At 45.9% G+C, this 14037-nt stretch overlaps 1 protein-coding gene and 1 pseudogene across 2 annotated transcripts; both read right to left on the reverse strand.

Annotated features, from left to right (window-relative positions):
- Positions 1–1944: 1944 nt before the first annotated feature.
- LOC125511677 (uncharacterized) lies at positions 1945–4290 on the reverse strand. 2 transcript variants are annotated; one of them, XM_048677102.2, is made up of 3 exons: positions 3916–4290; positions 3184–3616; positions 1945–2465 (listed from the first exon to the last, which is right to left on the reverse strand). In XM_048677102.2, exons 1-3 carry the CDS (start codon positions 3961–3963, stop codon positions 2326–2328), a joined length of 621 nt encoding a protein of 206 aa, XP_048533059.1. In that variant the 5' UTR covers positions 3964–4290; the 3' UTR covers positions 1945–2325. The 2 variants fall into 2 exon arrangements, with proteins under 2 accessions (XP_048533059.1, XP_048533057.1); XM_048677100.2 differs by having other exon boundaries at positions 3184–3619; positions 3916–4289.
- A 6922-nt stretch (positions 4291–11212) lies between these two features.
- On the reverse strand, positions 11213–13014 carry LOC125506570 (berberine bridge enzyme-like Cyn d 4 pseudogene; annotated as a pseudogene).
- Between the last annotated feature and the right edge of the window lie 1023 nt (positions 13015–14037).

Consider the following 14037-nt stretch of genomic DNA (forward strand, 5'->3'; position numbering starts at 1 on the left):
GGATAGGGATGGCAAAACATGACGAAGACAAGGACACAAGAGTGAGGACAAAAGCAGGGGAAGCACTGGCCAGATTGCTTCGAGCCCCAAGTGCAAGAGATAACACTGATGCGCTGATTTCTGCCACAAATGTTGATGTTGTTGATTTACTTCCCATGCAAGATGTTGATGTTGTTGATCTACTTCCCAAGCAAGACGTGATCAATCTGTTGACCAAGGTAACTCTCTACCGAACTTCAATCTAATTCACATTTTTCTCATGTTCCATTGCAGTTCAAGCATGGGTTACTTTTGGCTCCTAGGCTTGAGTGATTCTAGGGCTAAAACAATAGGTGGTTTTGGCAGTATGGTGTTATGAGTTGCAAATACTTGCCGTTTTAATTTCTTGATGTAATTTTCTCTCTACGGTCCGCCTTAATTTTGGGAGTTATTATATTTATCTAAAGTGAATTGTATTCCGACTTTGGACTGATGGTGAGTAATCTGTCAATATGTTATTTCGTGATGATGGGTAATTCTTCAATATGCTATTCTTGTTGATGAGTAATTCTGCAGTACTCTGTTCTTGTTCTTGTATTTGCTTGTGAAGAATGCACCCTATTCTAATATATGATATGATTACAACATTGTTAATACTTATTTTCCTATGTTTTGTAAACACTCTTCCAGGTTGTTGGTCAAATACTATATACTAAAGCAAAAAACTCTGCACATGTGGCAGCACAGACTGGTGCAACGAATAGTAATTGTCATATACAAAGCCAGACTCAAAAAATTCCTGCTGCAAGACAGTCTTCCACTCAGGGATATGAAGAAGAGTCCGAGAGCAGAAACAAGTTAGCCACCATGCTATCTCTTACTGTGGCAATATGCAACAACAATGCAATCAGTGGAGATGATTTTACTCGTGCCATCTCTGACGAAGTGGCACTCCTGAAGAAGCTCATGGAGATAGTAGAAACAAACATGGATACCACGACTGACGGCTGGCGAATTCTCAAGGTTTCCTGCCAGTTGGTTATAGCAATGGTTCAGCTTACGCCTAGTTACATCAGAGAGTTCAACGAATATAGTTTGAAGGAAGCACTGTCCAAGGCTCGTGAGACCATGTTGGACATTGATAACTGCATGTTGTTTGTTTGCGATGATGATCGCGAGGTGCCTGCCAGGTCTCTTACTTCTCTTGTGGAAGAGGCAAATGAGCGCTTGGCACAAGAGCAGGGTGACATAATCTCTGACTGATGTTGCAGGGGACACTATTCAAGCATATTATTTGTCTGTATTTGTTGCAAAAGGTGTGCTTGTGGAGTTTTGCCTTTCTGAGTTTTGTTTGATGGTACAATCTTGTTCTAAAGGAATTATTCATCGATGTCAACGACTTCATTGAGGACCTTAATTTCATTATGCCTTTTATTTGTTCAAGGTTTAAACTGTTTGTCCGTTCAGACTTCAGAGTATACTCTTTTGCCGTACTATTTCTGTAACAACAAAGCTGACTGCAAATAAAACAGTTAGTGAATTGTATTTGCGATTATAAAGGTACACACGCGCATGTGCATGCAATAGGCATGCACAAAATCTACCTGAGTCCATGGCAGCGAAAGAATATTCAGGCAGAAAGTTACTCCCTCCATTCCAAAATAGATGACTAAACTTTGTACTAACTTTAGTACAAAGTTAGTACAAAGCTATATTGGAATGGAGGGAGTAGCTTGGAAAGAAGGAACAGCGAAGCTAGTTCTATCTTCTCTCTTTCGGCATCAACTTTAGGACTTTTATGCAGATCACCGAATTGGCTCAACAATAGGTGAAGACCTCGATATATAGATTGAATGAAAATGCCCTTTATCAGAAAAAAAAAAGGGCAAAGAACTCACAAAAACACAACATGTTTCAGTTTTAGCACAACACAACCAGCACTCTGCAGAAGAAGAAACAGAGAGATTGCCCAGCAAAAAATGTCTCTGAACCAAACAAGTTTATTGCACCCATGTGACATCAAAAGTCATGTAGTATAAAGTATAAACTCTCCAATACATTTTTGCCGTGGCAAGGAACCGTTGATTCGCTTGCAGACAGCAGATGCTGAAGAAATACACCACCACAAGGCATCACATCACACCTCCACTCTCGCAGATCTGCAAACTTGAGCCTGATGCTCTGCAGAGAGGATACTAGACACAAATCACCAATGAATTGTCTTCCCTTCACGCCGAAAGGACAGGCCAATCGAGAGCTATCAGACGAGTTAAAAAGATTAGCAGCCGCACCAGTCACCTATCACAACTGCTTCAGCAAGAATTTCTAGAACACATACGCAGGCCTTCACCACCGCTTGTCGCCGAGCATCGAGATGAAAGAACCTGCAGCAGTGGAAGAGGCAGGCCTCCTTTTCTTGCATGATTTGCTTGGCTGAGCAGCGGAATGAACCTCATCTTCAGGAAAGTTTTGACCAGAGACTTCTTCTGGAGAGAAGAAACGAAATACTTGTCAGATTAACAGCAAACATTGAATAACAGTTTCTGAACTTCTGTCAAAGTGAAGTCCCATTTAAAGAGCCACTCTACACAATTATGCATCAAACATGGAAGTCGACCAGATAGCCAATTCAGTTATAGCCACTTTATATGACAAACAATTCCATATAATCATTTACTGTTTCCACATATCTTGACAAATACGTGCAGTCTGGCATGCAAAATTACCTCATTCCTTGATCATAATTATTGGATTTATCGACTTACAACTCTTACGACATGATAATTATTTATCCTTTTTCTTAATCTACGTTTTTGAATTTATATGAAACTAAGAGCCAACACTGCATAACAGTTCTGAACTTCTGCCAAAACTGAACACAACATGTAGCAAGGAAAATCAACACTTCTGGATTCATATCAGGCTAACAGCCAACACTGCATAACAGTTCTGAACTTGTGCCAGAACTGAACACAACATTTACCAAGGAAAATCAACACTTATGAATTCATATCAGACTAACAGCCAACACTGCATAATAGTTTTCAACTTCTGCCAGAACTGGTCACAACATATACCAAGGAAATCGACACTTCTGAATTCATATCAGACTAACAGCAACTTCTGAATTCTAAACTCCTGTCAAACTGAACAAAACATACATTGAAGGAAACAATCAGCAAACAAGATGAAAAGTGTAACAACCTGAGGTTTTGTCAACAAGATTTCCTCCAACGCAACTGACCACTTCTCTTCCATGCTTCGGAACCGCCCCTTGAACCGTATCAGTACCCGATTCACCATCAGAAGCACCAACCCCATCACCACGACGATTCATAGCAGAATCGCGTGGCTTGAAACGCCTTGCCCACGGATCCTCAGGCAGGCCTCTTGCGCCCACATCACGCGAGCGAGAGACGTTCCTCTCGGCCCCGGCGTTATCTGAAGCTCCCTCTTGGTGTGGCTTGAGCCCATGGCCAGCACCCACATGGGTCATGTTCCTGTCAGGAGCGGCGTGGTGGTGGTGCTGCTGCTGGCCACGGAGCTGCTGCATGAAGGATGCCTCCATGGAGCTGATGTACATGTTGTGGGTGTCGTTGGTCCATCCGGCCGACACCAGCTCTCCAACCTGATCACCCTGCTGAAGAAGAAGAAGGTAGAATCAGTTTCCATTTTACAGGTGCAAAATCAACTCATCGGACAGCTGTAAAACTGGACAGACATCCAGATGTCCAGGATGATTATTGTACTACATGATGTGCCTGCTCTGCTTTGCACTACTTTTTGAGTCGAATTAACTGCTATCTACGGCGATTTGCAAAAGAAGAACACCGCAGAAGACCATGCTAATCAGCAATTTCATTCATTTATCAGAGACTAGAACTGAATACCTTCAGGCGGATCAAAATAACAGTTGGTCGTGGAACAGATTATTACCTTGGCGGCAGCGCCGGGCGGGCGTTGAATCGTGGACACGTCCCCCATGGATCCGGGCGGTTGGACGAACAGATGGAACCCGAGCTCCTCCTCCGCCCAAGAACTCTCGCCGGACGGCGCCGGAGATCAAAGCGAGGATATTTTTTTGCCGTCGATTTTCTCAGGGAGAAACGCAGATCGATGGAGAAGAGGGGAAAAGATCCGCTGGATTTGGTGGTCCGTCGTCTTCCTCCTGGAGACGATGGAGGGATAGGGATGCGGAGGCCGAGATGTATACTCTCATCGGAGGAAAAATATCTGCCAGGCCAGCAGAGAGAGAGAGAGAGGGGAAGAAGAGAAGGCGAAGAAAAGAAAAGCGCAGGCTGTGTGTGCAGGTGGCCCGGAGGCGTACTTTAATTTTTTCCCCTGGGGAAGGAGGCGTACTTTACGTTGACGTGGCCGCGCGGGGGAGCGCAAAATATCGGGCGCAGATATTTTTCCGCGCGATGGATTTTTCTCTTTTTTCTTTTTTTCCTTCTCCGCATGCAAGATGGATTTGCCGACTGGTGAAGCCAAGAGGCCGTGCTGCCGGTCTGACATGTGGGGCCCTGGGCCGGTTTTGAGGACTCCCAAGGGGAAAAAAATATCTTCTTCTTTTTTTCTTAGGGTGGAGAAAATATCTTCTTGTGTCTCGGTGTCGCCATGCATGGTGATGATGGCCGGTGGCACCGCCCAACTTCTTTGTGATGCACTTTAATTTGTGCCTCTTGGTGAAAATAAAGTATGTACTTTGCTCTATGAAACGATTTTTTTTAAATATGGTATAAACATAGATGTTCACATACACTCTACTCCAATGAGGGGTGAGTTGGCCCACGCGAAAAAAAAGGGTGAGTTGGCACATTTTAAGTTTGATGAGGTCTCTCCAGTTGTCTCATAGTCGATGAAAACATCTCCTGTCACTAAATAAACCTTTTTTACATGCTCACTGGAGTCTAGTGACATTTTGTTGAAACTATGCTCAGTAAATAATTTACTATAATATACTACATCCGTCTCAAAATAAATGACTTAATTTTGTACAAAGTTGAGTCACTTTTTTTGAGACGGATGGAGTAATATATAAGGCACAGACGTAGCTGCCTTGTATGCATTGGGGTCAATTGACCCCAATGAATTTAGTAAAGCCTTCACTTATTTAGTACTAATCACTATTTATTTAAAAAAGATGACCCCATTGTCATAGGCATGATCCCGTCAAACTTTTTTTTCTAGCTTCATCCCTGATATAAGGGAACACAGTCTCATCATTCTCGCCTTAGTTTTGCCCATCAATACCACTCATCAAGCAACACGTAGAGGCGTCAGGGTTTTTTGTTGTTGTTATTTTTGAGAAATCGTAGAGGTGACAAGTGGGGGCTCAGGGCCGGTTGTTGGGCTGTTTGGGCTCGCCAAGAGAAGATCCATGGCTTGGTGACTTCGTAAATCTCAAGATGATATGCCGGCTCAGTCTCTCGGAGGTGCTCATAGGGGTAGGGTGTGCGTGTGTGCGTTCATAGGGGTGAGTGTATGCGCGTGTATATGAGCGCTTGTTTTTGTACTGATACTCAAAAAAAAATATGGGTGGCAAGCAGCTGGAACGTGCCACGACGCAAGTTCTTTAAGAAGCACTTTGTGCACCCGTCAAAAAAAAAAGATGCACTTTGTGCTGTGAAAAGCTAAAAGATACACTTTGTTTCATGAGAAGGGAAGCAAGTTATACACTTTTTTTTACAGGCAAGTTATTATACACTTGTTTGCAAGCCTATTGGGGGGTCTAGCGGTGTTTAGGTGAAGCTTTGTCGGGCAAACTACTATTGTATACAAGAACGTCGGCATTTTCGACGTTTTAAAATATCTAACAGACCACTTGTCCAACTAGTGGCAAGAGCATCAGATTCTGTTAGTGGCAAAAGTAATTACGTACAAGTAATAAAGATCAGAACAATATTGAGATAAGTCAAACATGCATGTGTCCACTGGTTTTGAGATGGCCAATGGAGACGGACGCGCGCTCACGACGTCTTGTCGACGTCGAGTAGTGGTCGTCTGCTCGACCGGTGGCGCTCGCCAAGGACGGCCACGTACGTAGTACGTAAGTAGGCATGCATAGGGGTAGCGCCATGATCGCACCTGGACCACGGCCACGACGCACCAACCAGCTAGCTTTCGCCTGAGCATGCATGGCCATTTGCACGCCATACATATCCACAGGTGGCTCGACCGAAATGGCTCCTACGTATCCTTGTTCCCGCGTCCGTGCTTGTCTCGTACGTCCATCCTTGATTCGCAGGATTACCAAGATATTTATTTTAAAGAAAGGGTCTGTTTAGGACACATCTAGATGTGACATTGTTATCTCACATTTAACCTAATGTTCATTATGTTTGTTGTTTATTTTTTTTGTTTCTTATTGCTGCGTTATTTGTGGGAGCTTGGATGTGACATCCTTAAAAAACATTTAGATGTGAATTAGACAAACTGTTAGAGAAAAGCTGCATATGCCCGACTAGAGGATGGAGAGGAGAGAATTTCACATGGCTTCTCTATTATACTTGGATCTAGAGAAATTAGAGAGAACAGACCCCCCCCCCCCCCCCGCTCTCTCGTGCGACCGCATCCGCATCCATCCTTTTCCCCAGCGCTCCCCTCCATCCTCCCTCTCCCCGCCGTGTCGGGCGTGCATCGCCAGGCTCGTCCCGGGGCGGCGCCGGCGGCCCGCGGCTTTTTCCCTCGTGCGGTGGATCCTGCGCGGGGCGGCGCTGCTTCAGGGGGTGCTTCCAGGCGGCGATGGTGCGGTGCGGCGGCGGGCTGGCTCACCGCTGGCGTCGGTGGTCGGAGGCGTGGGGCGCGGCCATTGGCGGCGGAGCTCTGCGACGGCGCGGGCAGGTGGCACCCGCTCGGCCCAGATCTGGGCCTGAAGGGGCCCCATCTGGGCCGGGGCAGGCCGGTGGCTCTGATCTGTGGCGTAGCTTCCTGGAGGTGGCGATGGGGCGTCGGGATCTTTGGGTGCTGGTGGCGCCGTTGTTAGCTTGCTGCAGCGTGGCGGCGGAGTCTTTGCGGGCTCGATCTGAGCCTGGCCGGGCCCAGGTGGCCTGGTTTTCCTCCTGTCGCGGCGTCCAGCCGGCTACCACGATGGCGTTGGAGGAACTGGCCTCTGGTGCAACGGCGGTGGAGGTTGTCCCCTCCCGCTTGGCCGTGGTGCTGCTGCCCCCGGCTCCATGCGTTCTCATTTTCTGTCCTCTAGGCCTCGCGGTGGTGGACTCAGTGAGACGGTGTGGGTGGCTTCAAGACCGTGGTGGCGCAGGCAGGCGGGTGGCGTGCTGGGTGGAAGACTTCGGAGGGATTGGGTAGTGGTGTTCTGGGAGTGGGAGAAATCCATGTTGGCTCGTCCGACTCCGACGTAGTGACGCCTGCGGGTGCCGCCACCTCTCCTTGGAGGGCGTCAGGTGACCCCTTTTAGCTTCTTCCTCCGCGTGCCGGGGGAATCCCTAGACAAGTCCGGGCAACAGCATCGTTGTCGTCGCTCTCCTTCCTGAAGGTGTTGCTTGGTACACGGCGCTCCAGAGTGTTGGGTGCGTGGTGGGACGACTTCGGAGGGCGCAGCGGTGGCGGGTCATTCACATGTCGTCAAGCTGCCATTGTTGGCATTTGTTTCTCTCTTCTTCTTGTTTTATCTTTGGGCTTGATTGTTGTTCCGCCCTAGCAATGCGGTGATAATTGCTTTGTAATACAAAGCGGGGGAAACCCTATTTCAAGAAATTAGAGAGAACTAGAGATGGCGTGCTCGTATGGAACTTGTGTGTCTCTAGGGGCGCCACCCTTTAATATATGTGGGTGGAGGGGAGGGGAGGCAACCGACTTAAGATCCCTCCTTGGCACACCGTTCATGAGAAGAAGTCCTTTTCTAAGTCCAATTCGCACCCTAGATTGTCCAACAAGCTATGGAGGGCGCCTCCATCTTACTGGGACTTCTAAATCCATTAATTCTTCCCTAATAGGACTTTAGCATATTAGGGAGTAGGCAAAGAAAAGAAAAGCGTAGGCTGGCCGGAGGCATACGTTTTTTTTCTCTTTGAGGGAGGAGGCGTACTTTTACGTCGACGTGGCCGTGCGATGTGGGGGTGGGGGCATATCGGGCGCAAATTTGAGCCTTTGATTTCTGCTTCAAGATTCGTGTTCATAGAGTAGACAGATTAGAAATTCCTAAAATATGACCGGGTCGAACGCCTAGGGCTACCTTAACCAAGACACACTAATCAAAAGTTTATTTTAGAGCTAAGCTATATTTAAGATGCCTGGAAAATGAATTTGGACCAGTGTATTTTTTAGCCTCTGGTTTCTGCTTCAAGATTCATGCTGTTTTTTTTTCCTCTATTGTGTCTGCTTTCATATTTTGGGCTGAAAATTCCGACTAACCACTCCTTTGGGTCAGTTGATTCCTTATTGAGCTGAAGCCCATTTCGTGTTTCCTTATGCTGTCTGTTTATAAGCCGACGATGCTTTCCTCTTTTCCTTCTGTTTGTATGCCTTTTTAGCTTTCTTCTCTGAGCCGATTTTTATGGACATTTTTGGAATGTTGGGTGAGTTTAAAATATATACATGCAAGTACTAGATAACATGTGTATAAAAAATACTCTCTCCGATCCAAAATAAGTGTCGTGGTTTTAGTTGAAAAAACCATGACACTTATTTTGGATCGAAGGGAGTATTAGAGTGTGAAAAATGCACTAATATAAGTTTATTTCGGAGTGTGGCATTTCTGCTCCCGGGCTCAGCTGCACCCGTGCTGACGAAAAAATCAAAACAAATAATAGAAAAATTCAAAAAAAATCCAATTTTTTGTGGTAGATAATTTGATGCGTGAGGTTCGCTGCAAATTTCAACGCATTTGGACATTTGAGCAGCTCTCTGTAAAAAAGACAAAATCAGGGTATGTAAAATTGTTTACTGTTCATGCACTGTATTGACCCGATTTGTCTTTTTGCCGAGAGTTGAAATTTGGAGCGGACCTCACGCATCAAATTATCTACCACAAAAAAAATTGGATGTTTTTGAATTTTTCTAGTATTTGTTATGAATTTTTTTCTGACCGGGAGCAGATGAGCCTCGGCACCGATTTGGATTTTCGTTTATTTCGTACATACTAAAAAAGTGCAAAGTTGTATGCAATTTTTTTTATTTCTTCCTAAAGGATAATACCAATATCCTTTATTATTTTGATTATATTTTAGTTTTTATTTCATTTATTCTCCATTAAGGTTGATACCAATCCCCCTAATTTGTTCCTTGTAATTTTCTTTCGAAATTCCACTATCATACTTGTTTTTGCATAATACAAATAAAGCACAATTTGTATGTAAATTCTATGCAAATTCTGTCATTATTTGCTTTAAATTTTTCTAAATTATCTTTCTTTTTAAAGGGTAATATCAATGCCAGTAATTTCATATTTCTGAGAAAACTTCATTATTTTGTTTTGTTTGCTTCATTTTATTTCATCTTTAAGGATAATATGAATGACACCAAATTCGTTCTTTCTTAGATTTATTTCTTCAAAATTTCACTATTATTTGCTTATTCGTGCATATTATAAAAACTCATAATTCCTGTGTAATTATTTGCAATTTTTGTCATTATTTGTTTTTATTCCCTTTCTTGTTAAATAGTAACGCCAATCCCATTAATTTATTATTTCTTAGAAAATATTGTTGTTGTTGTTGATATAATAATAATAATAATAGTAATAATAATAATTTTAAATCTCATTTTTCCTTTAAGGGAAATAGTAATGCTACTTATAAAAAGAAACGTTTCTTCCTAGAATTCCACAACTGTATGTTTATTTTGCATATTAACAAGAGTATTTTATGTCTAAATTGTGCGCAATTGTTTCGTTATTTTCACTAATTCGGTACTTAGGAAACTTCTTTTCAACAAAATTCCACTACTATAGGCTTATTCTTGCATATTATTAAAAAATGTAATTTTTGTTTAAACTACGTGCAAATTTTGTCAATATTTGTTCTAGTTTTGTTGATTATTTTCTTAAAAGGGTAGTATCAATGCCACTAATTCATTCTTACTTGAATTACTTCACTTTTTGTTTTATTTTTGTTCATTTATTCAATACAATGACACCACCTCAAGTATTCGAATTTCAGGTGAGTGTCACTTTTTCTTCTTTTGGTTATCGGGTTAACAACTCACAATAAATTTATACCATGGTTATTAAAAAACTGTGATCTTTTGAAAATACCTCGAACATCAATAGTAAAATGTGAATTCCCCTAATAATTGACAAAAAAGTAGTATGGTATTTTCTTAATGAGGGTGTATTCCAATAATTTATTTCCCAATAGTATCTCGTGAGGCATGAAGTTAAAATCCTTGGTCCTATAGAAGTACACTCTTTTCTGGATAAATGTTGAAGCTAGATGTACACTCTTCACCGGAGCAAGGAAGTACAGTACAATGACTAGCTTACCTTTATCTAAAAAACAGTAATTAGTGTGCGTAGAGAGCACAGCTGGTCGACTGATCTATCACATCAATGACACAGTCACATAGGCTGGGCCTGCCTTCTATCGCTAGCTCCATCGCCAATTCTTTTGGTGGCTTTTTGGGCTTATAGAATAAGCTGTCCCCTGCCTAGTTTATTTTAAAAGCCCAATCGATTTTTTGGCCTAATAGGCTTTTAAATAAAATTGATTGGATTTCTAGAATAAGCTGGGTAGAAGGCAGTTTATTTTGGAAGCCAACAAAAAAAACTGACCATCGCCAATGTTTTGGTAAATGGGCCAAAGCTTGCGCTCTTTGCAATGCTTGTTTTACTGTCTTTACTTGTGTCCATCCCTGAGCATGTAGTAGCAATCTAGCAAATCCCTCCGTCCGGAAATATTTGTCGGAGAAATGGATGTATGTAGATATATTTTAGTTCTAGGTGCATCTATTTTTATCCATTTCACCGACGAGTATTTTCGGACGGAGGGAGTATTATATAAAAAAAGCAAATTAGCAAATTATTAGACTAAAAAAAGGCAATCTAGCACATTGCCCTTAAAAAAATTATGGTCGCTTAGTTGACCCAAATTTTGTTTTCAGCCAATTAATCTCTAGCTGGTCCCTTATTTTTATAGTATACTCCACCGTCCCGAAAAATGGTGCGATCAAATCAAATTCAATGAATGTCTATGTTGGGCTTGCCGTTGACATCTCCATGAGCAGGCTCATCCTCTCCACTCACCACATGCATGTAATCGAACCAAGGCACAGTTCATATTTGATAAAGTATCGTTCATCCAGGAAAGTAGACTGAAACCAGCAGAACGATAACAAAAAAACAAGAATATAATTCGATGGTACTCCACCCTTGTTTATACTATTCAGCAAAGGAAAGTAAACGGATCTCGACCAGTAGCCAGTAGCCGCCCATGCATCACGAATGGTTAATTCATGGCATCTCTCGCATGGTCAGCGTTTCCGTCTCCGTCAACGCAACGGCGGGATGCTCTGCTCGTTGCTGAAGTAGTCGGTGGGATCCACGGCCGCCTTCACCGCCGCCAGCCGCCGGTAGTTGCCCACGAAGTAGCGCTCGCCCCACACCTCGCCGCTCTCCGGCGTGCCATCGTTCTGGCCGATGTCCAGGTCCCGGAAGTTGACGTACGCCCGCCTAGGGTTCTTGCTCACGTGCTGTCCCATGAAGTCGTACAGGCCGCCGATCCAGGCCGTCGCCGCCGTGCCGTCGCCTCCCTGCTGCCAGAACGCGATGTACTGGATGACGTACAGCACGCCGTGCCGGTGCGGGTAGGGCGTCGCCGCGGCGGGGACGCTGCCCATGAACCCGCCGTGGGGCTCCAGCAAGATGAACCCGGCGCCGTCCATGGTGAACCAGGAGAAGATCTCCTCCCACGCGGCCTTGGGGATGGCGCGCTGGACGTAGTCGGACTTGATCTTCCCAGCGCTGCTCTGCCCGGCGGTCCTGCTCAGCAGCGCCTCCTCCAGCGTGCCGTTCCTGCCGAAGCTGATGAAGGGTGTGGCCGCCGACTGCAGCCAGGTCATCGGCTGGCAGTCGGCGCTCGTCATGCCCAGCTCCGGGAACTGGTCGCCCATCGTCGCCACCAGCGAGTCGCATGCCCCGAGGTACAGGGCCTGGAACATGGCCTGCTGCCCTTGCACGATCACCCTTATGGTGAGGTCGCTGGGGAGAACCGGCGCGACGTGCTGCCATCTGGCGAGGATGCCCACGGCGCCCTCGTCGACCGTCTTCGCGATGTTGAACACCGCCACCGTCGGTGGGACCTGCACCAGCTGGATCTTCCACGAGAGCACGATGCCGAAGTTCCCGCCGCCGCCGCCCCGGATGGCCCAGAAGAGGTCCTCCCCCATGTCAGCCCTGTCAAGCAGATCGCCGTCGGCGTTGACCAGCTTGGCATCGAGGACCTTGTCCGCAGAGAGGCCGTGCTTGCGCATCATCATGCCGATGGCGCCGCCGCTGAAGTGGCCGCCCACGCCGATGGTGGCGCACTCGCCGGCCGGGAACGCGATCCGGGAGTCGTTCTTGGCGATGGCGTAGTAGAGCTCCCCGATGGTGGCGCCGGAGTCGACCCAGGCCGTGGACTCGAGCCGGTTGACGCGCACGGCCCAGAGGTTGGCGCCGAGGTCGACCACCGCGAACACCTCGGAAGGCCGCACGGACCGGTACGAGAGGCCCTCGTAGTCGTGCCCGCCGCTGCGTACGCGGAGGCGCACGCCATGCCCGCGGCCGCAGAGCACGGCGGCCTGGACGTGGGAGGCGTCGGCGGGCGTGACGATGCAGAGCGGCCTCGCCGTGGCGTTGGTGAGGAACTTGGTGTTCCTGATGGTGGAGGCCAGCACATCGGTGAAGTTGGTGGAGCTCTGCGTGTACACGAGCTCGCTGGGTATCTTGGCGCTCAGCAGGCACCGGAGGAAGCCATCAGCTGGAGAAGCAACGGAGCACGAGAAGAAGAAGCTCAGAGAGAAGGCGAGTGCTAAGCAGCCTCCGACTCGTAGCATGCCCATCTTGTTTTTGCTGGTTGTATCGCAGCAAGCAAGAGTAGGCGTATATATGCTGTGCTTAGACTACCTGCCGTATCAAGCACTTATATACTATGCCGTAGCAAGAAAGTCCTCCTCAATTGTTTAGGTCTTAGTGGATCAAGTCATGGTCAAAGTGATATAACATGTACTCCCTCTGTTTCATATTATAAAAGCACACTAGTGTCAGCAACGCTCTTATATTATGAAACGGAATGCGTAAGAACGAAAAAAAACTAAAACAAGAAACTTATACGGACCTCAATGTAAGATATCATGACTATTAGACGGTGGATCTGATGTGTTTCCTTTTTATTTTCTTGAGAGCACACATTTCATAATATGACTTGGCCGAGGACACCAGCGTTTATGCCGCTTGATTTTACTCATGTCATCTATAATCATTGTAATTTTCTCTTTCGAATATCTGGATGGACATCGCCCGGGATGTGGTTATTTCTCTTAGAGTACTCTTTCTCTTATTACAAGTGATGCTATGATCCTTGTGAATGAATAAAGGAGGAAATAATTGTCAGGAAGAATAAGACACACTACACGACTATGCTGGGTTTATCGTTGACATCTGAATGAACATGTGGCCATGTGCACCACAGGTCCACATGCATGTCACGATCGAACAAAAGCAAAATATGACTTGGCCGAGGACTAAGCGCTAGTGGAAAGTAAATGGATCCCAAACAGTGGGTAGCATGAGAGGAATAGTAAGAGCATCTACATCCGCATATACCACAAAATTGACCTATGGTATATCCACAGAGAGCATTTCCGTCCCCTGCAACCACATATTTAAATTTCACACTCTAAATTCATATAACAGAGACGATGATCAGGATGACGGCCCCGTCACGTTTCCTTGGCGACTCGCTAGGCGACTCCGCACCATGGCGGTGGCCGGCGTGGTTCGCCGCCAATTTATGGACGGCGACGACTCCCAGGCTGCACCGCGGGGAGGTCGTGCTCGGCCCGCACCTGGCGACGGTGGATCTCGTCGATGAGTGGGGGTGCACGGTGGACACGCGGACCAGG

Source organism: Triticum urartu, chromosome 5A, assembly GCF_056163025.1.
Source record: "Triticum urartu cultivar PI428250 chromosome 5A, HENAU_Tu73, whole genome shotgun sequence".
Taxonomy (NCBI): Eukaryota; Viridiplantae; Streptophyta; class Magnoliopsida; order Poales; family Poaceae; genus Triticum; species Triticum urartu.

Excerpts from the sequence above, each read along its gene's own strand:
- LOC125511677 (XM_048677100.2), bottom strand. The coding sequence starts at position 3,963 with ATGGGGGACGTGTCCACGATTCAACGCCCGCCCGGCGCTGCCGCCAAG. Across the intron at positions 3,620-3,915 it reads CGCCCGGCGCTGCCGCCAAG|CAGGGTGATCAGGTTGGAGA; the intron begins GTAATAATCTGT and ends CTTCTTCTTCAG. Across the intron at positions 2,466-3,183 it reads TCTTGTTGACAAAACCTCAG|AAGAAGTCTCTGGTCAAAAC; the intron begins GTTGTTACACTT and ends TCTTCTCTCCAG.